This window comes from Antrostomus carolinensis, unplaced genomic scaffold (assembly GCF_000700745.2).
Source record: "Antrostomus carolinensis isolate BGI_N321 unplaced genomic scaffold, ASM70074v2 scaffold23552, whole genome shotgun sequence".
Lineage (NCBI taxonomy): Eukaryota > Metazoa > Chordata > Aves > Caprimulgiformes > Caprimulgidae > Antrostomus > Antrostomus carolinensis.
The window spans coordinates 49444-76821 of NW_010300485.1; the positions used below are offsets into that span (position 1 = coordinate 49444).

A 27378-nucleotide genomic window follows, 5' to 3' on the forward strand; every position below is an offset into this window, starting at 1 on the left:
CAGGGAAGAGATTTTTCTGCTGAGTCCTTTCAATCTGGTTTTGAAATCCTGATGCTGGCTTGCTTCAAGCCAAATGAATTGCTGAAGGCGTAAAAACAAGTCCACTGTGGTAGAACAGTGAAAATATATATTTGTAGTGCTACAAATGTGAATGTAACAGACAGTGAAAATGTGAATCTAGTGGAAAGACGAAAGTGTATAATGGGAATGCTAGAAATGAGCTTTTTGACGTTGTAAGGTACCCTGCAGTTGGTAGCATAAAGCTAACTGCACAAGTGAATACTTTACACAGTTTTGATGAGTGCTGGTTTTTAAGCGTCAAAACACCTGGTTTTTAAAAACTGTTTCTGAACAGAAGTTTTTTTTCTGTGTGGGTTAGTTCCATCAGACATGTGTGGTAAGTCCTTCCTCACGCTGGAAACAGGAAATGCTAATCAATGTCAGCATGTCCATGGAAGGTAAACAGTGATCGCTGCATCTCAAGCCTTTTTTATCTCCCTTGGTTTGAAAAAGCTTTAATTTTCTTTTTTAATGTGGAAGACCTCAAATAGGAAAACGTATGCCAGAAAAGTATTTTGTTGTCTTAAACTGCTCTATTGTTTAGATGTGCATCAAAAAGCATATTTTATTTCCTCTTCGTTGGAAATCTTGCAGGGAGATATTGGGGAAGGGAGGGAGTTACTCCTTGCAATTACGATTTATGTATCTAAGAAAGCCTTGGCATTTGAATTCTATTTATGCTATGAGTATGTTTGTAAGTTACTGGCAAACGAGGTGCCTCTGTCTCTTGTATAATAGTTAATTTTTAACATTTATTCAAAATTTTGGGGTATAAACTGTCAGTCTTCAAATGAAACTTCAAGTCCCTTGTTTAGTATAGCAGGTTTTTTTAGATAGAGAAAAGGCTTTCAGCTTTGTGCTAAAGTATGTCAAGACTTCATTCTACAACTGAAAAAGATTGTGTAAAGGTTACCTCACTCCCACTCTTTGCCTCTAATAATCTTTCATTTTCTGTGCAGTCTCACAGTGTCTGTATTCCTCCGTGTACAGAATTTTTGCTTTTTTGGGTTTGATTTGTTTGTTTGTAAGAACAACATGATGTCTAGCTTGGAAGATGGATCTTTCCTTTGAAATTAGCTGCACATACTCCTCAGGGCTTGGTGTTCTGAATAATGATAGAAATACCCATAGATCTATTATTTTTATCTGTAGATGTTATACATTTCTGTTTACACTAGAATCTGAATGTCATGCTTCATGGCTTCAGGACCATGCTAAATTTCAAGTTAGGGTTTTTTTTTTAACATTAACTCTCTTTTTATGTATGTGGGATATAGCTTAAAAACTAAATACCGTTGGAACTGATGTGGAACTTAAAGCCTAAGTGACATCTGTTCTCATATGGAAATAATACTCACTCAGAATTTCCCGACTTCAGTTTTACTGCAGCCTAGTGCCATGTGAGATTGCAGAGCCTCCTCTTCATGTCATGTTCTCAAAAGAACACTTTGTTGCATGCAGTTATGCTGTGCATATTAAATCTTGGAGAAGTAATAACAGTTCCTTATTTAATATACAATAAGGTGAATTAATTGGTATTAAAGTGAATGTTATTACAAATCAATATTTGGTTTCCCACCGTTTTATTTTAGCTTTTATTTTAGTTTTATGCTAGCATAATTATCAGATAGAGACACATAATGGAAGTTAAATTTTGAAGCTTGTGTTTATTACCACATTTCTGCAGACAGTTTATCATTTTAAACTCTCAAATCTCAATGATTTCCTCAGTGGAAGAACACATCTCATTTGGATTAGATAATAAAATTCTTTAATATAGGACCCAAGTTGATAAAGCGGACATTGGGTGATTTCATAGGACTTGCGTGCAAATCATAGTATTAAATATTCAGTGATATTACAGAAATTCTCTGATTGTTTCATTGCTTGTCACTCACGTGAACTGTTCACCTTCCACTGGTTTTGGTGTACCCAGTCTTGCATCGCAGATTTAGCACGAGAAGAGACTGTCCTCTCCTGAAGGGTGGGGGAACTTCTGAGGTCTGTTTCCAGTCTGCTTTGAGGCTGCATTAAGAATGCCACTTTTAGGTGACTTCAGCAGTCATTTCTCATACTAATTACTATTCAGAAGATGCTTTCTAAAGATCCCAGAGTGTCTTGCTGATATACTGATACACTGCACAGACTTCTGTCTTTGTATGAACACTCCTCTTTCTTCAATTACAGGTACTAAACAGAGCTAAAATGACAAACCAATACACGCAAACATTTTTACTTTATAGGGACTGCAGGACTGTGCCACAGGAACACTGAGGCCCACAAATGCTGCTGGGTAGCTTTATTCTTCCTATTTACACAGATAATCCTGGATATAATGCTAATGTTAATTTCGTTACAAGTATTTAACCTTGACCTGTGATTCACATCAGGTCTCAGTGATACTGAAACAGGATTGAACAGGCCCAGTCCCAGCCTTTAAATTTTACTCTTTGCTGTCCACTGTTAAATGTTGATATACCTGGCTTTGTAGTTGATGTGCCTAAAAAACAGAATGGAGGAGGAACAAGTCTCTGTTAGGAAAAGGAGCCAGGCTACTGAAGAAGACATTGCTGTTGAAGAAATGTATCTGAAGCCATAGCTTTGATTTGAGAGCATAGGGCAGTTGGTTCCTTGCGGAAGCGAGTGGGTGCAGCCTAATGAGGGATTGGATTTGATTAGCATCTACTTGCTGTATTGTTCGCTTGCCTTCAAGTATCTAATGAGCTGCCCTTGGGACGGAGTAGCTCCATCCTGCTGACTTGGGCAGAGGCAGTCGTATTCACTATGATGATACCTGCGTTCCTCTGGTGGTTGTTGGATTTTCCACGTGGACTTGGGGTTATTTCTTCTATGAATATGTTGTGCTGGATGCAGTTCTGCAGATTCATCCAATATTCAGAACCTTACTCGTGTATTGAAATCCTTGGTTCAAAAAGCAACAACTTTTAACCCTGCAGCTTTTAACCCACAGCACAGTGTGAAAGTATGGTTGAATATGAAGGTTAGCAAAGATGAAGTAATCGGTGTATCTGAGGGTATTTTTTACCCATGCTGCTATTAAAACCTTTTCCTCTGCCAACAGTGCTGAACTAAGCACCTGCTGCCTGGGATTGCTTGTGGGGCCACACAGTGAGTGAAGAACAGATCTGAGTTAAAAAGAGGTTATTGCTAAAGGCAAATTTTTAACTGGGAATCAATTCCCCAGTGTGGTTTGCTATGCAGGCTGCAGAATGATGTACTTGACTATCGTAATCATTGTAATGCTTCACTTCCTATAGAGAAATAAGACAAATAGAAAAGTAATGAAAAAAAAATGACATTTCAAAAGTACTTTAACAATAAAAGATGGTGATTAGTAATGCAGATCAGCAGCTGAGTCAGCCTGGGAAAATCATGGCTTAAAAACCAAGTCAGACTGAGTTTCTATCTTCTCCATACTTCATATCAGGTTGTTTGTTGTTGGTTTGTTTTTTTTGGTTTTTTTTTTAATGAAATACCCCAAAACCTTTTGGTTAGTCGCAGCTTCTGTGTGTATACATATATTTACGAGTAGCTATAGGAATTGAGCAGTACTCTGACTTACTGTGTTCTAAGAGCAAGTTAGAAAGTTATCTTATGTGAAAAATAACTAGCCTACTTACAGCTTCTTCATGTTTCCACATTTAACTCCTTCTCTGTCAGATCTGTCAAAAGCTAGGTTTTTTTTTCTGTGGCAATTCTAAATTAGTCTGATAGCATCTGGGACTGAATCTCCAAATCCAGACTTGTACTGCAGCTTGTGGTTTGTGAATCCTGCCAGATAAGAGAGCGCTGCAGAGCTCTGGGGGGGGTTTAACTTGATGAAACATAAAGCAAGGAACGCTTTGTTTTTCTCCTTCTCTCCCTGCTGATTTTTCAGAATCATTTGTTTCATCAACATTTCATGACGTCGATGCAAGTCTGTTGCCGAAACTTGCTTTTTTTCTTAGGTAGTGTGTTGATGCAGTAAAGCCAATAAAAGTTTGGACCTTTCTTAACAACCACTTTCTCAGCTGTGACACTTTTTTTCACTTTAAATAAGGTGCCATTAGTATGAACAGTTTAGTGTACCTGGGACAGAACACTTACATGCAATTATGAGCAATTTAGCTGCTTACCTTAGCTTCAGAGGAGGAACCTGGCATCTGAAACTCCTATCTGCATCAAAGTTGGGATCACTGAATTTTCAGAGGTGATTGTTTTGTAGGTTGTTTGGGAAAACAAACAAATAAACAAAAAACCCCCAACTATTCAACCAAACAACAGAACTCCACTTTTCTTTGATACCTGACAATATGCTTGTTCTTTGAAGTCTCCAGTTACTCTGACATGAATTGTATTAAATCAGGGCAGTGGTCTCTAACATCATTTACTGCTTTGTTAGATTGAAGAAGGGGACCTTGTCCAAAATTGTTGTTGGCTTTTCAGCTACATCTTGAGTGTTTCTTACAGGTGGTTTGTATTGGTTCGATGGCAGAATTAGAAGAGTTGTCTGGAGTAAAAGTTACTGATCTCCACCGAGAAAGGTCAGTCACAGAGGCTGTGAACTAGTTATTAAAACTATAGACATAAAAAAGACTGTTTTTCTTTGCCCAAACCCTGGGAAACTGATTTAGGGAAAGTGGAAAAGTAGTAAGAGGACTTGCAATTAACATGTAAAAATTCTCCTTTTTTCTATTTTGGACACTGTTAATACAAAAAAAAATCTCTGAAATAGCTTTAAATTATAAAAATTGTCAAAGGAAATGCTGACTTCCTTGAAGAATCATTAAAATTAAAACCAAAACTCATGTCATACCTAATGTGCAAGCATAATATTAACTTTTTGTGCTAGTTCTTGTTTTCATTCAGAATTTGTCCATCTTTTTCTTTCCCACAGCATTGATCACCTAACTATCCCTTCACGTTGTGGCAAGGGTTTACTGCACCGGGTCCCTGAAGTGTTTGATTGCTGGTTTGAGAGTGGAAGTATGCCTTATGCACAAGTCCATTACCCCTTTGAAAACAAAAGAGAACTTGAAGATGCTTTCCCTGCTGACTTCATTGCTGAAGGCATTGACCAAACCCGAGGATGGTAATTTTCTGCCACTTTATTATGTAATATTATTGCTCCATGTCTAACACTGTTTCATCTGGATGATCCTTTAACGTTGTACAGATAAGTGTATGATTTCTTTTTTCTTTTTTCTTTTTTCTTTTTTCCTTTTTTTTTTTTTTTTGTGTGTGTGCCCTATCCTTGTTCCAATAAAATGCAAGGTATTCTAAAGCTTGGTGACAGAAGTGTTGCAGAAAGGTGACATGTTAGCAAGCAGTCTTCCTTGCTCTTGTGGAAAACATCATTAGGTAATAAGTCAGATCTTTTTCTGTTCAGGAAGAATCTCAGCAGCTGAATTTTCATAGAACCTGAGTTATCTATTGGAAACAGAACAGCAGTTGAGTCAGTTGAAACTAAAGTCAGTGTTTTGAAGATTACAAGCCAATGTATAGGCTAGTAAATTTTGCCCCCTAGATTAAATTTGAATTTTGGGTTTATATGAGCGGGGAAAAAACAAATTTACATCAAACCTTGTGTTGTTAAGATCTTATCCTTTACAAAAATCAAATTTTTAAACTGCAAACTTCATCTACTTACTTGATTCCTCTCTGGAAAAATGCTTTTCAATCACTGGTGGAAATTTTTCTCTAATCTTAGATTTTCGATGCTTAATGTTCTCATACATACATGCATGCATACATATAGTTTTAGTTTGGCATTTTAAAGTGTTTATTCTATTTGTGAAGTTTGAGGTTGGCTGTGAAAACTGGCAGATTTTTCAGTGCATCTGACAAAGTACAAGTAGAGCTCTTCCATCCAGTAACTCGAGTTATTAATATTAAATAAACTATATTCCTCTGGAGCATGGTTGACACCTCCCTTTGCCCACACCTCTACTCTTCCACTAAACCAACCAAACAACCCACCCAAACAAAGCAGTAAGATGTGGGCTTTTGCGTGTTTGTGAAGTTGAGAGCAAGGTTTATACGTACTCTCAAAGTCAGGAGGCTTGAGCAAGGAAACATTTGAGGCATTATGCAAAATAAAAATAGGTTTCATGAATATAGTGAAAGGTGTCTTCACTTTGCAAACCCTTACTTTTGATGCAAGAAATTATCTAGGTACTTGAAACAGAAGTTAGATTTGCAAGCTTTGTAGTTGAGGAGGGACCACGTAAGTCTGTGTTAGTAAAACATGGGCTCCTCATGGCACATTAAATACTCCCTCAGAATCCAGCTGCACCCTACCTAGTTAGTGTTATGTGTAATGTCTGCAGCGGGTCCTCAAAGCGGTACTACACATAGGTCAGACACAGAATTAAAACAGTTTGGGGTTTTTGTGTGGATACAGAATCTATTTCTAGTAGTTACAATTCCAATAAAAATATAGGCAGGATGAGAAATTTTACATTTCAGGGTTTAGCTATATGAGATTGGGATGTCACAGCAGATTAGTATGTGTCACGCACACTTACTGCAGTGTTTTTTAGTGCTATCCTTTGATGCATGTGTGGGTGACATGACAGATGGAAAGGTAAGTCTGATCTCATCTGCCTCCAATGAAGCTCTCTAGTGCCATTAAAGAATGAATTTGTAATTTTTACACAAATTTTTATTGTATGATATTAATTTAAACTTGAATGGTGTGCAACTTCCAGATCCACTAAACTATCGTGTTTCCAGTTTATAAAGTTATGTTTATTAAAATAGTAAATGTAACTTGTGGATTCCAGTTCACTGATGTTAACCCAGCTGCAAGCTGCTGCTGAAAGTGGCTTTTTTCCCTATCCTTGTTAGTCTGAACTTAATCATATCACTAATTGAACTGCAGATTGGCCCTGGAAAAATAAAAAGAGAGTCCAAGCTGATGCTAAGGCCAGTGGAGACTCTGTGGCTGTAGACACAGACCTGCTGTCGGTTTGAGCCCACGGCCTTGTGTGGTGTGCTGTAGGCAGTGTGCAAATGCAAACTTTCAAGTTACAACCTGGAGTAGATTGCTTTTAACCTCAGCATAAGAGTTACTGTAACTCTTCACCATACCCAAGTCTTTCTCATCTGCTTGTGGGTGGAATATCAAAACACTTGCCTCGATACATGACGCTTATACCTTTCCCACAGTGCTCATGTCTGTTAGTAAGCTGGTGCTTTGATAAAAGGTAGTGTTCTGTGATTTGCAAAAAAGCTCTTTTGTTTTGTGAAAGAAAGAAGGAATTAAGATGTGAGGTGATGGGTTTTACTGGTAAAAGGTTAAGCTGTCTCAGGCTGTTCTTAGGAAGGGTTCTCATTCTAAAACTGTTAAGCTTTTAGTTACCTTTTCCTAAGTCTTGGCAAAAGTGAGGGTATTTTGAAGGGAAAACACGTTTCTTTCTGGCAGGATGACAGTGGTAGATCATAATAGGCCTAAGTGAACCACAAGCAGGTGAGTTCTGAAGTGTTAAGAGCATAGTATGTGACTTTTATTTGAAGCATTCTGCATAAAGTGTTAAGGTTCAGAATGAAGATTGGTTTTGTGTCAGGTCAGAGACTGCAGCTGATGTGAAGTGAGGACTGGTAGGTGGTGAAGGGCTCAGGAGGTGAGGATTCGGTGGCTTCTGATTCAGCAGAGAAGGGAAGAAAGGGAGAATTAATGTGATCAAGGTGATGAATGAGGAGAGTGATCTTTTTGTTGACTTTTTGCATGGATATGAGAAAGAGCTGGATTATATTTGTTAAGGCTGGAGGGAGAAATCTTGCGGTAGTTGGGTTGCAGGACTGGCAGTCTGGACAGATGGGTAGGAAAGGCTCTGTCTCTGATTGTCTACAGGAAGATGCAACAAGATTTATAGTTGTGATCAGAATGTGGTGGCCTCCAGGGAATTTGCAGCTGAAGGTTTTTGGCATGAGTCACAGGATTATGAATTTACCCACAATCGTGCACGAAAGGAGGAAACGGAGGGAATACTTTCTCACTTTTGGGGGTAGTGGAAGAGAAGGGAAGAACAACAAAGAAATAGACTTCTATCTCTGTGGTGTTAAGGTTTTTTTACTATTGTTTTGGCTGCCAGCTATGTATCTACAAGGACATAACTAAAAGCAGACTGAGATTTGGTAAATGGAGGATGAAACAGCAGAGATAAGTCGAGGAAGTTGTCAAACAAGAGTGTCTGGATAAGATATTTCAAAAATAAGGTGCAGAGAGACCCTTTAAAATATTCAGAGTGAATGAGGTGAATTTTTTTAAAGGATAACCTGAGAAAGAATGAGAAGAGTTATGTCAGAATGGTGCGTAAACCAGGGGATCACAGGATCTCAAAGACAGTCTTGTAACTGTCATCAGCTAAGGTACCTCATTGCTGAGGCTCATCAGGTTTGACAACACAAATAACATAAATTTGTGAAAAGTTGTTGGGTGTATTTTTGCAGTGTCCACAGTCCATCTGTACAGTGTTCTGAATACAAGCAGCGTTCAAATCTCTTCTAGTTGGTTCTGCTTTGTTCTTTTTAATTGCAAATGCACCTGGTCTAATATGAGAATTTGCCACCAGTTTGCAGAAAGTGATGAGAGTTTGTCAATGAGCTACCTTCATACTAAATATTAAAATAATGAGCTGTCAGACTTGTAGGCTTGAGGTGTTGATCGTTTGAGTAAATGCTCAGATGTTTGTGTTTAGGGCTTTTCTTAAGAAGGCTAAAAATGAGGAACTCGGGGATTTTGAGTGCATGTTTTTCTGTGCAGGTGGAGGAATGTTGGTTACAATTCATGAAATCACAACGCAGTGTAACAAAGAGAATTGTGTCCTGCAGTGTGAATTGAGGTAATTTTGAGAGTTAAAAGCCTGTCTGAGAGATAAGCATCAGAGCTGTCATGTAAACCACTTAATAAATGTGGTAATGCACGCAGCAACCTTTACAGACCTTTGGACCTTCAAGTGTCTGAATAATGCTTTTGCAATTATAGGCAGCTTTTGGAAAAAAACTCTTTTGGAATATACAGATGGCCTTTTTTCTTCTTTTTTTTTTCCACTAAAGCGTTTCTCCACTAAACCTTCCTGCAAATGCATAGTTCTGAGGCATAATGTCCTGTGCCTTATTCTCAATCAATTAGCTTTTGTATAATCATCTGCTGTTTTAAGGTTGCTAAGCAATTATCAGTGTGATACTCATTTTTGACCAGGAAAGCTGTGGCCTACCTTCCAGTTACTCTCTGAAAAATAATTACCAGTAGTGCAGTTACAGAAGCTCTGAGATAACTCCTTCAGTGAAGGTTCTGACTCCTGAGGATGAAATTGTCACATCATCATATACTTCCATTTAATTTCTCAGATATAATAGTATATTAATATATTGAACAATAAGTGCCTGTGCTTGCTCCAACACTGATTTCTTAAGTGTCCCAAAAGCTTATAGAGTTACTGTAAACACATCAGACTGGGGAGGGAGACCCCCTACTGCCCTTTGTTGTGGGAAACACTTATATTCTCGAGTTTTCTAGCAATGACTAATTTAACAATAATAAGTTTGACTGGAAGAAGCTCTTCTCACTTTGCTAACTTGCCTTTATGCTCCCGGTAGTAACTGCTCTGTTGTCTGGTAGGTTGAACAGGCACATTAACACAGACACACACACACACACGCAGTGTGCCTGTGTTGCCTGCCGTGTTGTTCCTGACCCATCGTGTGCTCAGAGGTTTACTGTGAGCAAATAGGGACCATGTTCTGGGACACAGAATTCTCCTTTCCGTATTGAAGGGGTAAAGACTACAATTATCTTCATGACCTTCCTAGTGCTTGCTGTTACAGCCCTTCAGCCTTCTTGGACTAGTAGGTAGCAGCTGAGAAAACAGCATGGTGTGCAATAAAGAGCAAAAAGGTCTACTTAAAATAAACTCCTTTTCTGAGTTTTTGCCACATAAGTGTTCCACATACTTAAATTTTCACTTTACTAGAGAAAAACACCATAATGAATAATTTCATTTGTAATGAAAGACATGCAGACTTTAGCTTATTCTATTTAGAAAGTCATGTTTACATTGTCTCTTGTTTCAGGTTCTACACTTTGCTGGTGCTGTCTACTGCCCTTTTTGGAAGGCCTCCTTTCAAGAATGTAATTGTGAATGGCCTTGTTCTTGCCAGGTTGGTATGTCAGTCAATTCTTTTCTGAACAGATTTTTAGTCAAAGAATACTTCAGATAAGTCCCTGTGAATTGTGAATTAAATCTGAAATGGACTTCAGAGCTGTTAAGACTTGTCAGAGTGATACCGGTTGCAGGAGGTAAGAGGCACCTAAGAATGTGGGGTTTACATATCTCAGATATCTGTTGCATTTGGTTCTTTGCAGCAGGTTTAGTCCTTTTTAGAGAGAAAGAAAAGGAATCACAAGTCAGAATAGGAAAGAATAGGAAATAAATCATACCTGCTATACAGAGTAAAGGGTATTAGAACAGTAACTTTACAGGTAATTTTAATTTATTTCCCTTTATTTTCAAAGTGAGCTTTGCCAGTGGGCTGGAGGTGGAGGGATTGATTCAAAACAAGTGCATCTTCCCTCAGTTTTTTGAGGAAAGACTGATTTTTCTGCTTGGGTTTGTAACTTGAGCGCCTCTTGGGTTGTGTTTTTTTTCAGTTACTCTCTTGGGTTCAGCACTGATACTGAAATAATGTGCTAATATATAATTATGTCTATGCTACCAAGAACATAGTAGGATAGAAAAATTAAGCTTGATTTGAAGGGCCTTTTTTCTTTATCCATGTATTACAAGAATTCTGGGAACTTACACCTACACTCTGCTATTTTTTAGTGATGGCCAAAAAATGAGCAAAAGGAAGAAGAATTATCCTGATCCAATGAGTATTGTAAATAGTTATGGAGCTGATGCACTAAGGTAGGCTTTATTTAATTGATGTACAATCTAATATGTACAGTCTAATAGCAGACATGTACCAGGAGGGCTGCTTATGCATTTTTGACAGTTAACAGTAGGAAGAAAGCTAAATTTAGAAACTTCTAGACCACTGTAGCAGCCAAATAGCTGAAAGAGTGGATGACTCAAAAGAACTGGCAATAGTTCCAGTGCCTGGACTTTCCATACCCTTGTCTTATCTCCCTCAAGGCTGGTAACAGCCAAAGCTGATGTGCTGACTGGAGACCTTTTGTCAGGAAATGTGTGTCTGATTTGTACAGAATGCTTCCACTTGAGCTGGCACTGTTTGCTATTGCAGCTAATAATCTGAGTTGAAACCGTGAAAATTTCAATAAAATCTTGGAGAACAATGCTATTAGTTTACTGTTAAATTGTTATTTTAGGCAAAGATTATTCTGTAATGCACATAAATGTTTGTTTGCTGCTTATGCTATACATTTTTCTAAAGAGCAAGTGTTACTTTCTTGTTGATGTGAGTATACAATATGTACTAATAGTAGTGAAACCAGAAAAGCTGAAGTGGAGGAGCCTAATGTGTATATATAAATTGTCCTGGTCAAACAGAGTTTAAACACAGTTCAAGTGTTTAATTAAAATTATACAAACATAAATGTAATTATTATGTACTTGCCTGGTACTTTGGCTAGATGCACTAACCACATGCATGAAGCGGTACCTTGAGGTGAAGGTACAATAAAGACATTTTAATAACTGTGAATACACGTTTCTCAAGAGCCCTGTAATTGTTGCTATATGTAAGAAAACCTTATACTGTCATGCGCATTCAGTTGTGTGTTACAACTATACACAGTAAGGATTGTGCTGAATGAAAGCTCAGCGTGCTGTGGTTTTTTGTGTATTTGAGAAAGATGGTTGTTGCTTGTTCTAGATAATTTAAAAAAAAAAAACAAAACCTGAAACTCCTTATTGATTCATGCCTTAGCATTTAAAAGACATCATAAGTTATTTTCTCATATATGTTTACAATGGAGAGCTGGATGGATTTCTTCAATTTGATCCAGATTGTTCTTTACAAATAATCAAGGTGTATTAGCAGAATATCAGCGAATTGGTAGCTGAAACAATGTGAGTTACTCATGTTAGATTTTTAAATCATAGGTGATGTTTCAGTTGAAAAAGATCTGCCTTTTTAAAAAAAACAAACCCAAAACTAAAAATCTCAGACACCAGAAGTTACATTTGTTATTCATGTTCTTTGTATTTCTAAAAAGCTAATTCACTTTTCTGCCTCTGTACTCACTCTTTAATGTCACCTTTATTTATACCTACACCCACAGAGAGAGTAAAAGGCATTGCAGACTAGGTTCATTTATGGAAAGAGCTCTGATTCAGTTGTCTCCGTTTATTCACTGAAGCGCTTGATGTGTTCTGTTTATAGAAAAAGCTACAACTGAGGTGGTTTGTTTTTGTTTTTTTTTTTTTTCTTTCTTGGTATTGTTTCCATACAGAGTTACTTTAGTTTTTCCAGAACATATATGTCTTTTCTAACTACAACTTTCCAGTATTCTCAGCAGTAGCTTGATAAATAGATCAGCAGAAAAGATACACGTAAGTTGTGTAAATTAATATGGAATTGAATGGAAAGGGCAAACAGGAAATTTATCAACCCAACTTCAGACTTGCTGAAACTTGAATCCTCTGTGAAATCTATAAGAATTGTCAAAGCCAATGAAACTTATTTTGATATTCATGAGAGCTATGACTCAGATTGGATAGGTGTTGAAGCTGAGGGGTGTTAGAAGGAGAATTTGCTGGTCATAATATTTACAAGCCTTTTGCTTTCCCGTATCCTGAGGTAAGTATTGCTGTTAGAAGTGATATGTTCCTCTCAATCTATTCTTAAAATGAAGAAATAACATAATGCCACAGACTGCTGGTTTAGAGAGATGAAAAGGAGGTTGCTTTATTGTTTCTCATACATTGTTAGAAAACTTGATAATACTGACTTGATTTGAGGAACACTTTATTTTCTGCTCAATGGGTAATACCACTAAATGTAACTAAACTGATAGAAATCTTCCTTTATCAGGTGCCTTATTTCTCTTTCCATAATAGATGTAAGTATCTCTGCACTCGAGTAATTCAGGAAATTAGTATTCTTTTCACATTTACATAGTATAAGACAGTGTAGGGCTGCTATGTTTAAAAAAAAAACCTAAAAAAAATTCCAAACCAAAACTGTATCCTGAGAGAGCTACATTTTCTTTAATTTCTCATCCTAAAAGCAATATTAAGAAAACTACTGCTAGATTCTGCAGTGAGAGCTGCTGAGGTGGGTGCAATTTAGTGGATCCTTCATAGTTCTGATTTGTTTGCATTACTGCTTCCTCAGGAGGAAAACAACAGAGGCAATTTGGAGGGGTCGTTATTCTAGGGAAGTCCCAAACTGGTAAAAGGCCTGGAGTGTCCCCGTGTACCCTAGGGCCAGACCAGCTCTCTTATTTGGAGCAAAGTTATGTTTGAATTCTGAAATAAATAGTGATTAATAAGCACATAAATAATCCTGATGGGAGGTTTGGTTTAAATATATATTTATAAATTCTAGTTTCATTTAAGGGCTTACTAGTTTATTATCATGCCTAATTGGTCTGTACTTTTGTAAGTTTATAATTTGAATTCAGATATGTTTAAAAATACTTTTTTTGGTTTTTTTTCCTGCCTCCAGTACAGTACTGAAAATGCCCATTTCTGTGCTGCATTACTATCTCTTTACTCTGACAGCTCTATTTTTATATATTCATTTTTATGCAAGAAGCCTTCTCCTGAAGAATTTATGGCCTGGAATTCTTGAATGTGCTGTGTCAAACCCCATTAAGATTTTTAAAGCCTCCTAAAGGAAGTGCCTGTAAAGATATATTACTTTGGAATCATGATTTTAAAAGTTGATAAAATATGAGAAAATGAGTTAATAAATTTCTGTTGAGAAATGCTGCAATCCTTAAAATAGAAAATGTTTGTTTTGTCTTTCATATTTGGAAAATTAAATGGAGTGTGCGTGCGTCAAGTGTGTATTCAAGTTTTTTTGATACCCGAGTAAAACCTAGTTTCTTTTTGAGTTAACTTGATAGATATCAGTCTGTTTTCATAGACAGAATATTTGTTTAGGGAATAAGATGGAATAAAGTGTAAAGATGATTTTTGGGTGAACTCACAGCCAGTAAGGAAGCTGGGGGACGTGTTTATCTCTCTGAAATGAGGAACTCTTAGCTTGAGAGGGACTGACCTGAGGAGGATCTTCCTGGCGGGGGTGGATCTCATGTAGAGATGAACCCCCTTGGCTGAGGCAGGCGTGATTCTGTGAGGGGCTGCTGCTGATGTAAGTAGTTGGTGTCACCCGAAAATACTCTGCTCTGTCAGAGCTGATTCTGCAGAGGAGGCACATTTGTATTTGCAGGAGGTTCAGCCTTTGTTCTCTTCTTGGGCTATTTTTCTTGAAAATATTAATTTCTTCACTTTTACTCTGATTTTCCTGTTTTGCCTTGCTCCTTAGTCCTGTGTTAATAAGCCCAAAGCATTTTATAACTGAGGAAACTAACCAAATTGAGTGGAAAGGTACTGTGTCACTGTTAAAGAATTCAACATATCACTGAAACAATAGGTGCTGTTAGATGAACACTAATTCCGTGCATCCACTGCTTGTTTTATACTGTGATAGCATCTAAGCATGTGTTATCACTTCAATTAACTCCTGGAGTAAAAAAGAAAATTTAAATTCTAATTCAAATTCCATATGCAGTGTCATAAAAATAATCCTTTAGCACTAGGAAGTAAACTGTCATGTGGTCAATACACTACATGCTTACAGTACTGTCCTCCTTAGGGTTCTTAGTGTGAAGCTGTTTCCTTGGGTATCTTTCTTTTGCTATGCAGCTGTCTAGGGTTTACAGTATGTTTAAGTGCATTTCTATCACTATATGCGGTTTTAAGCTTTTTAAGTATTGTATTCTTACTTTGCAGGTTATACCTGATCAATTCTCCTGTGGTAAGAGCAGAAAATCTGAGATTTAAGGAGGAAGGCGTAAGGGATGTGCTGAAGGATGTCTTCCTGCCCTGGTACAATGCATATCGCTTTCTTGTGCAGAATGTTCAGGTCCTGCAACATAAGGTACAGATCTCCTCAGCATGGAAAAGCAAAGTGGAAGGGGCTTTGTGCATTTTCCACTGTTAGAGTGAATTAGCATTGTGGGGAAATTTAGATCAGAAGGGACCTCTGGAGGTCATCTCATCTTTACCTCCTTGTTCAATGCAAGGCTGACTTCAAAGTTAGATCAAGTTACTGTTGCTTTCTGTTATTTGCTGTTTGTACGTTATTTTATGAAGCTGATCACCCTGCATTTTTCTCTTCTTTTACCAAACTTACTATATAGGAAGGAGGAGTGGAAGATAGGGGACTGTCAAGATGTAACAGCTATCATTCCTCAGATTATGGTGCTCTCAATTTCCTTTTGTTCAAGATAAATGCTTTGCTTTCATACTCTTGACATTAGAAAACAAGATAGGGGCTTTGAGTTTGTGGACTTAATCCATATTAAGTGATTATCTGCTGCTTGTCACCTTGTGGAGAACACCAGTTAGAAGCCAGGGTACCACATGTGCTTGAGGGAGTCCTTCTGAAATGGCCATACTAAGCCTTGTTGGTTTTTTGGTAATTGACTTACCAGTGTTAGCGTAGCAGCTCGGCAGCAATGTGTGTCACTAATACTGCCTGCAGTGCTGCTGCTTTTTCTTTGTTCTTACTCCCCATCACGTAGTCAAGCACAGCTCCATCACACGGAGGATGCTGTCAGAGGATGGCACCCGGACCGCAAGTTTCTCTGCACTGAGAACATTGCTTAATAGCATACAGATTTAACAAACATAGAACTGCAAATAAGTAATGAAAAGAAAGTTATTTCCAGTAGTGTCTGCTGTGAGAGTTTCTTGAGCTAACTCATTTACTGTAACTTTAATTATGAATTTGCATAAAAATGTTTAAGTTGGGAATACTTGATACTGAATACAAGCGAGAAGATTGCCTTCTGTAACATGACAGTTAATTTTTTTAAAAGTTAAATTTAAATAGAACTCAGAAAAAAAATGAAGCAATGAGATGGAAAGGAAGGTAAATCATCTGCAGTGATGTGTTAGATTTGTAGATTACATCTGAAGTCTACTAAAAAATTCTAGTTGAGTGACATGAGTTTCTACACTTTCAGAATGAAAGCAAGATTAAAATTTCTTTCTTATAGTAATTTTTCATTTAAATTGAAGATCTTATGTGTATATTGTATAGCTTCTGTTGAAACCAATTTTAATCTTTCAGCTAAGATGAATGATAGAAGGTTACCACTTGTTAATTTACCACTTGTTAGGTTACCATTTCTGTGGGAGAGTGGGAACGAAGCAAAAAATTTCAAACCTTACACTATGGATGAAATTACAGTAGCAGCCTAATCACTTTGGAGAGCTGCCATTGAAAGCAATAAAGGCAGCTGACTTCAATAAATAGTGCAGTAAATAGCTGAATTAAATAAATGGTTTTATCTTTTTAACAACCCCTTTTGGGAGGAAAGTCTGGTAACTTCAGATCCTAATATTTAACGAATCTTTTCTCAGGATCCCTAGACAGCGTTCATCAAACTTATACATTGCCTCAAAAATAATTTTCAGTTTTTCCTGTTTGACCTTTGAGTTGTCTATAGTGTGCTTTGCAGCTTTTTGCTGTGATCCCATTAAATCTTGCAAGATCAGCTCAATTGGAGGTGGAAGACCCCAGGGGAAAATTCAGGTGCTTAAGAAGATAGTTTTGGTAATTCAGCAGATGTCATTTTTCTTTCTAAATAAATAGTGAAACCATTCCTATGCACCATATTAGGCAAAAGAATGTGCTGTTGGAGGTGCTTAAATTAGATCTCATTCACAGGCTTAAACAATTTTTTCATTGTATTCCGCCTCCTGCAAGAGACAAGCTGCAATCCCAGTGTCCTGGATTAAGTCTAATGATAATTTTATGCTTACTGTAATTACCACAGTAATTGTAGTTGGTTAAATGCTTGTTGACCTCACGCTGGGACTGCTGCACTTCTGGGTGTGCAGATGCATCTCTTTCCTAAGAACCTTCTCCTTTTATGCTATGTAAGTGGATGCAAAATTACTGAGTTGAATAATCCAAACAGATTTTTTCATCTGGACTCTGAGGGAAGGGAAAGTCCAAAGACTCTTAAAGCCAGATGTTAAATATTGTTTGTAAATCTGAAACAAACAAACAAACCTCCTGTTTTCAGCCACTTCTAAGTATGTTCACCTGGCGAAGAGTCAGACTTTAGGACCTGACTAGTGTGCTTACTGGTGGTCTTTCTTGTGGTGCTGTGCAGAATCAGCAAAGTGTTAGGAAATTTTTCAGATGAATGCAAACATCAGTATTCTGTAAAGCAACAAAATGCACTATTTGCATGTTGGATGCCTAAAAATTCCATCTGTTTTTTCCAGTTGGGGTTGTTACCCTCTTCTACCTTTTAATCTGTTGAGATTGTCCCGTGCTTTTAAAAATAATTTTATTGTTTATACGCCCTTTCTCCAAATAGAATTAATCTTCACAGCACACTTCTTGTAAATGCTTCAGATCCTCCTAGATGAAAGAGTTACGTAAATTCAAGAGTCCTACCCCGTGTTTGGAAGTTACGACTTACACTGCAAGCAGGGGAAGAACCAACTGCATACCGTTGTGTGCTGTACTACTTTTTGTCTGCTTTAACAGATCCAGATAACTGGCCTCCTTTGTAGTTGAAGGTATGGCGTGGTGAAATCAAGAGCAGTGGGAGTCAGGTTTTCCTTAGCTATTTCTCTTATGTGTTTCTGGAAATTAATGTTCTCTCTTAGGAAACCAGTGTAACACAGTGAAGGTGACAAAATATTAGTGGCTGACAAGTGGTTCAATATAGAGGTTTGAATGTGTACCCTTATGACTTGAAAAATGTGTTTTGTATTTTTGTGTTGATGATAGGATGAGGGAAGAGAATTTCTTTACAATGAGAACACGGTTAAGGAGAGCAGTAACATCATGGATAAATGGATTCTTTCTTTCACCCAATCACTCATTCAGTTCTTCAAAGCTGAAATGGCAGGTATGCACATGTTTGGTTGTGTGTACGGGCGTTTCATTTTTGGTTAGAGAACTACCTATTTCATCCAGAGACTTCCAGATTCCACACGGGATTTACAGTTCAGATAAGAGGAAGGAAATCTTCAACCAGCTGCCATAACACATGGAATGCTGCTTTTGTGGGTGTTCATACAGATTTTGCTGTGCTTGTTCATGAGATTTCAAAAAGCAATGAGGCTTTTTTTTTCTCACCGGTAATCCTGTGAGCTCAGTGACGTAGCTTGTTGCTGTAACAACATCTTCTGCAGTGCTTGGAGCAATTACTAATATTCTAACAGTAACTGAGAGACAGCAGTAAAAAGGAAGCCAAATAGAATTTGGGGAAGCTGTAAAAAAAAGGATAAAATGGGCAGTTCTCTTGTCAGATAAATAAAATAATTTTGAGAGGTATATGAGCATGGGGAATAAATTTTCCCCTGCACAGTTCCATGGAGAGGATTTCTTTGTAACCATATTGAGAGTGTATACAGCAGGGCAGAATAGCTTTAGGATATTGCGTAGCTGTAAAAAGATGCTTTCCTGTTTTTTCTTCCTGCATGTTGTCTTTTTCATCATTCCATACCTCTCAACGCTCACGTTACATTAAGACAATATTAACTGCAAATAGAAGGTGCTGAAAGAGTTCCCTGAAGTAGTTAGTCTGATCCAGTAAGCTTACAGACATGGAGATAAAGTCATGATGGGACTTGAAGAGGTTTTGGTGCCTTGAAGGGCACCAGCAACCTAGATATTGGAAAGAGGGTGGCTTTTGACATTGCATTCCCTGTTCGTGAATAAACAAACAACCCTGCTTATGCCAGTGAGCTTAAGTTGTCCTCGGAAGAATTTTTAGAAGCCTTCTGCAGGTGTACTTGGGCTTGGGGAATGAAGGTATTAATGGGATAATAGATAATGAGGAAGCAGCTAAATGCCAGATCTGAGTTTGAGGATACAGGATAGCCCTCTGCTTCAGTCATCTCTTGTGTTTCCACTCTTAGACCTGCGCGTTCACTCTCACCAAGACCAATGAGGCTATCTTGCTACAGTAGATAAAGCAGGTCATTTTGGTAATAACAAAATTCAGGTGAGATCATCTAAGAACATTTCATTAAAGGAAGAAAGAATCCTCAAGCCACCAAAACCAGGAATATGACAAAAGCTGTCTGTTTTGGATGAAAATGTGACTTTTTCCTAGAAGTTTTCTCCTTGAAATTTGTTGGTGATGTGTGTTGAGTTTTATGTGTAGCCAGACAAGTATGCAAAGCCTATGCAAGTTTACATGCTGCATGTAAAGAGGAAAATATTTTGAGGGACAGTGGAAAATTGATTTGTAAATGTGTACCTGGAGTCTTAGTTTAGTGCACAATTTAAACAGAAAAAGTGTTTGAAGGAAGGTGATCCTGGAGGTAGAAACTTGAATTCTCTGCTCTGGATTTCTAAGATGAAGATGAAACTAACAGAAAGGGATGTGAGAGCTGACATCTTTACAAAGCAAGATCCTTCAAAGCAGGAGAAGAAAATTCCTGTTGAAAAATGACAATGTAAAGACTTTCAAGACTCTACTATTGCTATTAGATGCTATTGTCTTGTGTTAGATGAAGATAACGATGTGCTCATCAAATGAGTGACGCATCTCACCTGGAAGTGATTAATAAACATTCAATTTAGTTTTCTTCATAAATTCCGAGTTCAGTCAGACAGATAATGAGATGAAGTAAATTTGTGTACTGTGACATGATACTCTTGTGCTAATCATTTTTAAAAATTAATTTTGTATTTTTTAAAAAAGATTTCCTACTTCATATGACTTGAAGTAGAAAAAATGTCAGGAAGAGGCAAGGGAAGATTCTAATGGTGCCTGATAACCTCAAATGCTGGGTAAAGGAGATAAATACATTATGCAAGCTTCATTTTCAAAGCCAAGATTGTGAAGATAAAAATAACAGTGAAACAAGTAATAAATGCAGAAGCTGTTGCAGGTGTGGCATGATGGGAGCAAAAATAAATTATTGCATTTGCCAACTAATCCCATGCAACTCTGCTACTTGCAAGATAATTTAAAAAAAAAAAAATCAAATTAAAAAGAGTTGCCTCTGCCATGTCTAAAACATAGCTGAGGTGATATTTGGGTAGTATCTGTCAAAAAAATGTCCCAGTGTGAACTGTAACGTGCTGTTCCTGCACCTGTGTGTGTGATCATGTGTAAGAGCATACAGGCTTGAGACTCTAAATGGCCAGGAGACACCACTAACCAGAAAAACGTTGCAATTGAGCTCAGCTTCTTTCATTTAATCAAGTGGTTTTTTTTATAGCGCAGCTAAATTTTACACCGATTGCCTGCCTCTAGAAAAATGTTTCAATTAAGTAAAACTTATGTTAATACTGCCCCAGTTTCTACCAGTACTTTGAGTAGCCAGCCGTATTTCGGCCTAAATGGAGTCCCTGTCGGTTCAGTTTGTCCTCACTTGAACAGACCGAGGCTGGGAAGAGGAGCATACCTGTGCACACTCCAACTTTGGGATGCCTTAGAGAGTCTAGAAAAACTTGGGAAAGGTCTAACAAACCCTCTGCTAATCCTGGCTTGGGGAGAGCTTTTGACTTCCTAGAACATAGGCAGCTGGAGAAAAGGAGACAGACAACACGCATCAGAAAGTGGTGTCATTTCAATTATTCATAGCAACGCGGCAAAAGTTACCGGTATTGAAACGGCACACGCTTGTGTTTGTAAGAGGGTGTTTGCTGTTGTGTGTTACCTCTGGTTTAATAGGTGCCCAAAACCAGCTCCCTTCAGAAGTGCTGCTGATGGTAGATGTGTGCCAGTAACCTCTTCAGCAGCAGCTTCACTTCGATAATAAGAGGCTCATCCACGTGAATTGTTAGCTATCAAATAGTAGTGTAGGTTCTCGAACCTCGTCTTTTATGATGGAAACTTCTGGGATTTGGACCCTTTGATAAATAGGGAAAGTAGATAGATATTGGGAAGTTATTATGGAAAGTCATAGGGCAAACAATCCTTTGTGTTTTAAGGGGAGGCAAAATTCTGTATTTAAAAGCCTTATTATGCTTTTTTTTTCCTACTTAAGTGCCCAATACAAGAAATTATTTTCCAAAACAACCTTTTTCCTGATGGCTGAAGTTGAAAGAAGTGTGTGTATGTGTCCGTGCATGTGTGTGTGCACGTGTTTCCATGTACATGCATGCCTTTTTCTTCAGTCACGAAAAAGCAAGAGTCACAATTTGGTTTATGAACTGGGATTATAGCTATTGAGGAGAGAAATGTATGTTTCCAAACTAAATTGAATTGCTTGTTATGCTGCCCCTGAAGGGTGGGCTTTTTTGAGGTTTTAAATTTCTTTTTTAACCAATCTCCTAACTAGATAATACATAGCTAGAAGAGAGGTGGGAGTTTCTTAGGAATACAAATTTCCACATAAACAATGTCTTGCCCACCATGGTATGAATCTTCTGAACATTTCCTTTTTAGGTTTAAATACTAGTACTCAGACTTTAAAAGCAGTTCTGTTTCAGAAAATGCAATGGAAAGTGTAGTGGAGCTTTTAAAGCAAAGATCCATTTTATTCAGTGGCTGCTTGATTAATGAAACTGATTCAGAATACAGATCAGAAAGCTCTTTGCTTTTAGAGAAGTTATATACAAGTTTTTCCTTAGAAAACAGAGTCCTATTTAAGGTCCATCCACACCCCCCAATTCTCTGGTGAACAACTGAAATTTGTTTTCCCAGTTGCAGAGATGCTTGTGATGACCTTCTTTTTTGTGTTGGCAGTCCTCCATGCTTTTAAGTTACACAGAACTTGAAAATACAGCTACGTTTATCTTCTTACCTCGTCAGGCTTGCTGTTACTTTACATTCTTTTAGCCTCCTATGTTGCTTAGAAAAATAATTAAAAATTGCAATTAATTCAGGGAGAGTTGATCAAAATAAGCATCTCATTTTAAATGTAGTGAACAAAAAAAGAAAATGTTGGCAGTAATTAATAAAATTTTATTGTATGATTCTACAGTAATTTCTGTTAAAGTCCTAGTGACTTGGCTGTATTTACAACATGTGCAAATCTAGGATTTGCCAAATCCTTTGTGATTAATAGTCTCTTATCCACTATCCTCTTTACGAGTCAGATAAAAGCATAAGGCTTCCATAATGCATGTTTGTGTAGGATTAGGGAAGCAATTTGGTGGTAGATGTGTTTGTCTTGAAGCATGAGAATTGGTGAAATGTGCCATTTCAAAATATGGCTTTAACATAATTTCATGTCTAAACACTTTTTTTGATCTTACTAGCAGACGTGCTTCTGCTCAAGTTTTATGTTTAACACCAGAGCTATAAATGATAATGTGTTTCTTGAAGTGAGGACCTTGATGCAGAGGGCAAATACTAACTACAGTAAACATTTTTCCTTCTAGCTTATAGGCTGTACACTGTGGTCCCTCGGTTAGTGAAGTTTGTTGATATTCTGACCAACTGGTATGTTAGAATGAATCGCAGAAGACTAAAGGTAGGTATCTACTTCTCCAGTCTTGTACTGTCGACAAAACCCTAGTAGTCTATGTTAATTTAATGCATAGCAGCTTCATGGTGTTACACAAAATCTTTATGCTGCATTTTAAATTTTATCAGTTTGGATCTGATAGTGGGAATGAGAAGTTAACATTTTTTTTTTTTCTTCCTGTTTATGAGAAAACCCAACCAAACAAAATGTTCAGTAATTCTGTTTTACTTGTTGGATAGGATGGAACAAAATGAATACAGTCTGGAAAACCAATTTATTGCATTAACATAGGAAATTTTTGAAGTTTATTGAAGTGTACTTACTGATCCTAAAATTGCAGTTGTTTGTTTCTTTTTTTTCTTGGTAAATTCTTCAAATAGGGCGAGAATGGAACTGAAGACTGCATTATGGCCTTGGAAACCTTGTTTAGGGTTTTGTTCTCCATGTGCAGACTTATGGTAAGGGAACTACAGCCCACTATAACTATTTGATGTTTTTAATGTAGTTAATCTAAGAGCATGTGTCTTTGTGTCTAAGTTGACCATAGAAACTAAGGGTGCAGTGACTGAACACATACATGGGGAGAAAAACCATACTGCTACTGATTTGTGTAGCACAGTTCATTTTCCACTTCCCCCTTTTATTTGCTTATCTATCCCATGGTACTATAAAGAAGGCAAATGTCACCTGACTGATAAAGAGACATTGTTATTTCTTATCAGATGCCCAAAACTAACATGTAAATCTCAGGAAGGAGGTGAATAATTAGTAGTAATTTCATCATTATTACAGTCTGCATTTTGAATAACATCACAGATCTGCATTGAAGACACTCTGTAAGCATTGTTTTTGCTGAACTGTCCTTATGCAATTCACAAGTATTACAGATTCATAATGTACAAACAATAAAGATGATGATTGAATGCAACATTACAGGCTCCATATACTCCATTTATCACTGAGCTGATGTACCAGAATCTGAAGACACTTATTGATCCGGCCTCAGTTCAGGAAAAGAATACTGAAAGCATCCACTACCTCATGCTTCCCCAAGTGAGGTATGAGACAGCTGTTGTGTGGCAAAGTGGGGTTTTGGTTTTGTTGGGTTTTGGTTGGTGGTTTTTGTTTTTTCTTTTCACAGAACAGTGCCCCTTCACTTGTGTTTAAAACTGTTTTGCATAACAAGAAAACAAGCTGTGAATATTCTTTTGCCTCAGGAAGAATTTTAGGATGATACTTAACACAGTCTTTTCTATAAGCAAAAAATACTTCAGTTTTGATTAAGACCTGATTAAAGATAGTCTCTTTGCTGTAGGAGATCTTTTCACCAGCAGTACACTTCACGCCCTGCTCTCAGTGTTAGCTGGGAAGTTTCTTTTCCCTCCACGTTCAGGCAGTAGACTTGTGCTAGGTTAAAGGATTGTAGATAGGAAGGAAAACAATTAGGAGGAATGCATGTTTCCAGCTCATAATGTTTTCTTCTTATGATGAGACAAGGAATATCCTCTTTACTCTTCAAAATACGCTCAGGCTAGAAGCTATAATGCCTACCTATGAAGGGCCCAAAAGGATTACAGAACTTTGTTGGGGGGCCTTACATTTGCAAGAACATGTGCATCTCCCCGTCTCTAGGCCTTTCTTAGTGAATGCTGATGCCAGATCCTGTGTGGATTGGAATGGTTGTTTTGTGTGGACCAGGTATGGAGCCAACTGAGCGAGTTCGTTTGGATTCAGATGAAGAATTTAGACTATTGTCCAGAGATCGCCAGTTCATTGTTAGAGGATGCATCGTGTGAGAGCACTTTCCAGACAGTGTTTCTTTGGATGCTGATGGGTGAGGTCTTTTCTTCAGTGCCAGCGTATCCCAAAAAGGTTTGGGCCCATAGTGGTTGTACTTGGCATAGGCTCTGGATTATCCACAGTGACAGCTCAATTCAGGTAGAACTTGGCACCTGAAGTTGTTTTGGTTTGTGTTGTGGTGTTTTTTGTTTCCTTTTGTCCAGCCAAGGGATACTCTGGTATTACAGTAATCAGTTGCTGATTAGTGCCTTGGTGCTCCGTTAGTGGTTTGAGGTAGTGCCTGCATTGCAGTCTGCTGTTAGCCACCCAATAGAACACAAGCACATTTTCCTCTTGTGTTGCAGCTCAGCTTGAAAACCCTCAAGGACAAGGGAGCTGACCTTGATACTTTATATGCCAGTTTAAAAATGTAAACCTTCTAGTAATGTTGTTTCTTTTATGGACACTATATCCTCTGAGAAAGGTGGATGTTCTTTCTGGTAGCTTTAAGTGTGAGAGTTATTGCAACAGGGAGTTTGAGATTGACATAATGATGGTGCTGATTTTCTGTTCCCTGGGAAAGTGCTGTAAAGAATATGTAATCAAAGAATGCAAAACTCATCAGTGAGCTATCAGAAATGGTTTTGAGCTCCTGTGGAATGGAGTAATGGAAGGACAGTGAGCTCTTTGCAAGTGCTCAGTTCAGGTATGGGCTTAGCATGAGCATTTAGAAGTGACTTAGTCACATTTTATTCCTGTTAGTGCTACCTGACTTGATGCTGCAGTACATATGATGTGACTTGCAGGGCTTTCCTCTTTTTCTTGTACTTTGGATTTTTATCTGCTACTAGTTTGTGTAATTTACTGGATCCCCTGTGTATAAATTGTTCCCTTTGTCAGATAAAAAGATGTTTTCAGAACTATATTATTCTTGAAGTTTGAGTTTCATCTGGAGTTGCTAAGCACATCATTGTGTTTTTCTTTGAATATTTTTCTGATTACTGCGTAAGGACAATATTATCAGTTAATAATAAGAGCCATTTTTTAAATGCAGTTACAGAAAATACTACTTTAACAATATGATGAGTATGTACAGCTAAAGCTAACAGACTTGGCCACTTTCACAGTTGAACCTGATTCAATACCTGTGTCACAAACCCACTGAGGTATTGCTTGGTTGCCTAGTGTCTGAACAGATGGGCTGCGTTACATTTTGTGGATGTGCGTGCAGTCCATGAAGACTGTTATCATTTTGTGGCTCCGCAATGTTGTTAAGTGATGGCAAGTAATATTGAAATACTGCCACATTACACTAAATGAACCTTTTTGGGAGCAAAATTTTCTATCTCACAATGTTCATGTTTCCAAATTTTTGGAGGAACATCCTGGAGACTGGCTTTGGAAGAACAAAAGCTTCAAAATATGCAGTAACATCTTAGTCAAAGCCCTAGTGGCAGAAGATCCCTGGGGATATTTCAGTTTTAAGATTTGCTTTACCAGTTCTGTTTTTCTGGATGCGTGGTTTTCATCCCAGTACTTTTTACTAGTTATATTACAGCAAGAAACTGTTCATTTTATTCATAACTGTCTTTTGAACCAGTACCTTTGGTCTTGGTATGACATTTGTGTGGTTTTAAAGGAGCTGCTCAATTTATGCAGCTACTCAAGAAAACCACATTCTTGGAACTGTTGGCTGCTAGTACATTTGAAACAAGATGTGAATGTCAGCTTACTCAAAGGCAAAAAAAAATCCCACCAGCCTCAAAATGGAAGGGTGTTAAAATGATGAAGCCAGGAAAAATGATGAAGCTAGGAATGATGACAAGACTGTCTAAAACATCAAGCTAAAATATCTAGAATTCCTGGAAACGATTATAAATTGAGATCCAGTGAGTTGGTTGCATTATTATAGGTATTTCGTTGTCATTGTAACTATCCTATTTATAATGGTTTGTTGCATCTTCTCAATGTAAATCTTTCTTTTTATTGGATATTAATGGAATAGGTAGTATGACTCTATCCATCATCTCCATCTTGTGATGGAGATAGCTCTGGTTTTTGTTTTCAGCAAGTTATTTCCTCATCTTCTTCTACACAGAGAGAAGAAAAACTTGTTTGTTCATTTTCCAAATTGCCCTGAACAGGGCATAATTGAGTTTGTAATAGGAAATTTCAGAGAAGGAGGTAAAATGTTTTCAATCTGCTCAAACAGATAAAATGAAAATGAAGCAATATAATGTTTCCTTTTTAATCTAGGGAGGATCTCATCGACAAAAAAATTGAAAGTGCCGTTTCTTGTTTGCAGTCCGTTATTGAGCTTGGACGAGTAATCAGAGACAGAAAAACCATTCCAGTAAAGGTTAGAACTCTTTAACACCTCTTATCCATGCCATGGGAATGTGCAGTAGCTTTGTAACTTTGGGATAGGTCTGGTAAAATTGAATAACTAAGTTTGGAATGGCAAACAGTTCAATAATAAAATACTTCGAATGATAAATAATAGTTTCTGAAGTTCTTTGTTTTCAGTTGGGAGGACAAAAATTTATTTCTTTTCCTTTTCTTCTCTTTCCTCTTTTTTTTTATTTTTTTTGTTCTTCTCCCCAGTATCCTTTGAAAGAAGTAGTTGTTATCCATCAGGATCCAGAGGCTCTGGAAAACATCAGGTCTTTTGAGAAGTACATCCTTGAGGTAAGAACATCATGAACATGATGCTTAACTAGATTGTGTGTGTCAGTTACCTAAACAAACAAACCCCAAACCTTCCGTGTTGACAATATTAATAACTCACTTGGTAAAACTAATTGAAAAGAGAATTGTAGTGAAAGGGGATGTCAGTGGGTACTGTGTACAGAAATGAAAGCCAATGGGTGATGATCCTTACGCAGTCAGTTGTCGTATTGAGAAACAGTAAATAGCTCCAACTGACCACGTAGGATGT

General features: G+C 37.5%; 1 protein-coding gene across 1 annotated transcript in view; it reads left to right on the forward strand.

Annotated features, from left to right (window-relative positions):
* Positions 1-27128, forward strand: part of IARS1 (isoleucyl-tRNA synthetase 1) — a gene marked incomplete at its 3' end in the record, with an annotated part of 71419 nt that extends 44291 nt beyond the window's left edge. The window contains exons 14-24 of the mRNA XM_010163159.1: positions 4531-4604; positions 4958-5152; positions 10138-10224; positions 10890-10973; positions 14991-15138; positions 18016-18136; positions 22576-22667; positions 23042-23119; positions 23598-23719; positions 26697-26799; positions 27045-27128. Of these exons, the coding sequence (XP_010161461.1) occupies positions 4531-4604; positions 4958-5152; positions 10138-10224; positions 10890-10973; positions 14991-15138; positions 18016-18136; positions 22576-22667; positions 23042-23119; positions 23598-23719; positions 26697-26799; positions 27045-27128 (1188 nt within the window). The remainder of the gene's footprint in view (positions 1-4530; positions 4605-4957; positions 5153-10137; positions 10225-10889; positions 10974-14990; positions 15139-18015; positions 18137-22575; positions 22668-23041; positions 23120-23597; positions 23720-26696; positions 26800-27044) is intronic.
* Positions 27129-27378: the final 250 nt, after the last annotated feature.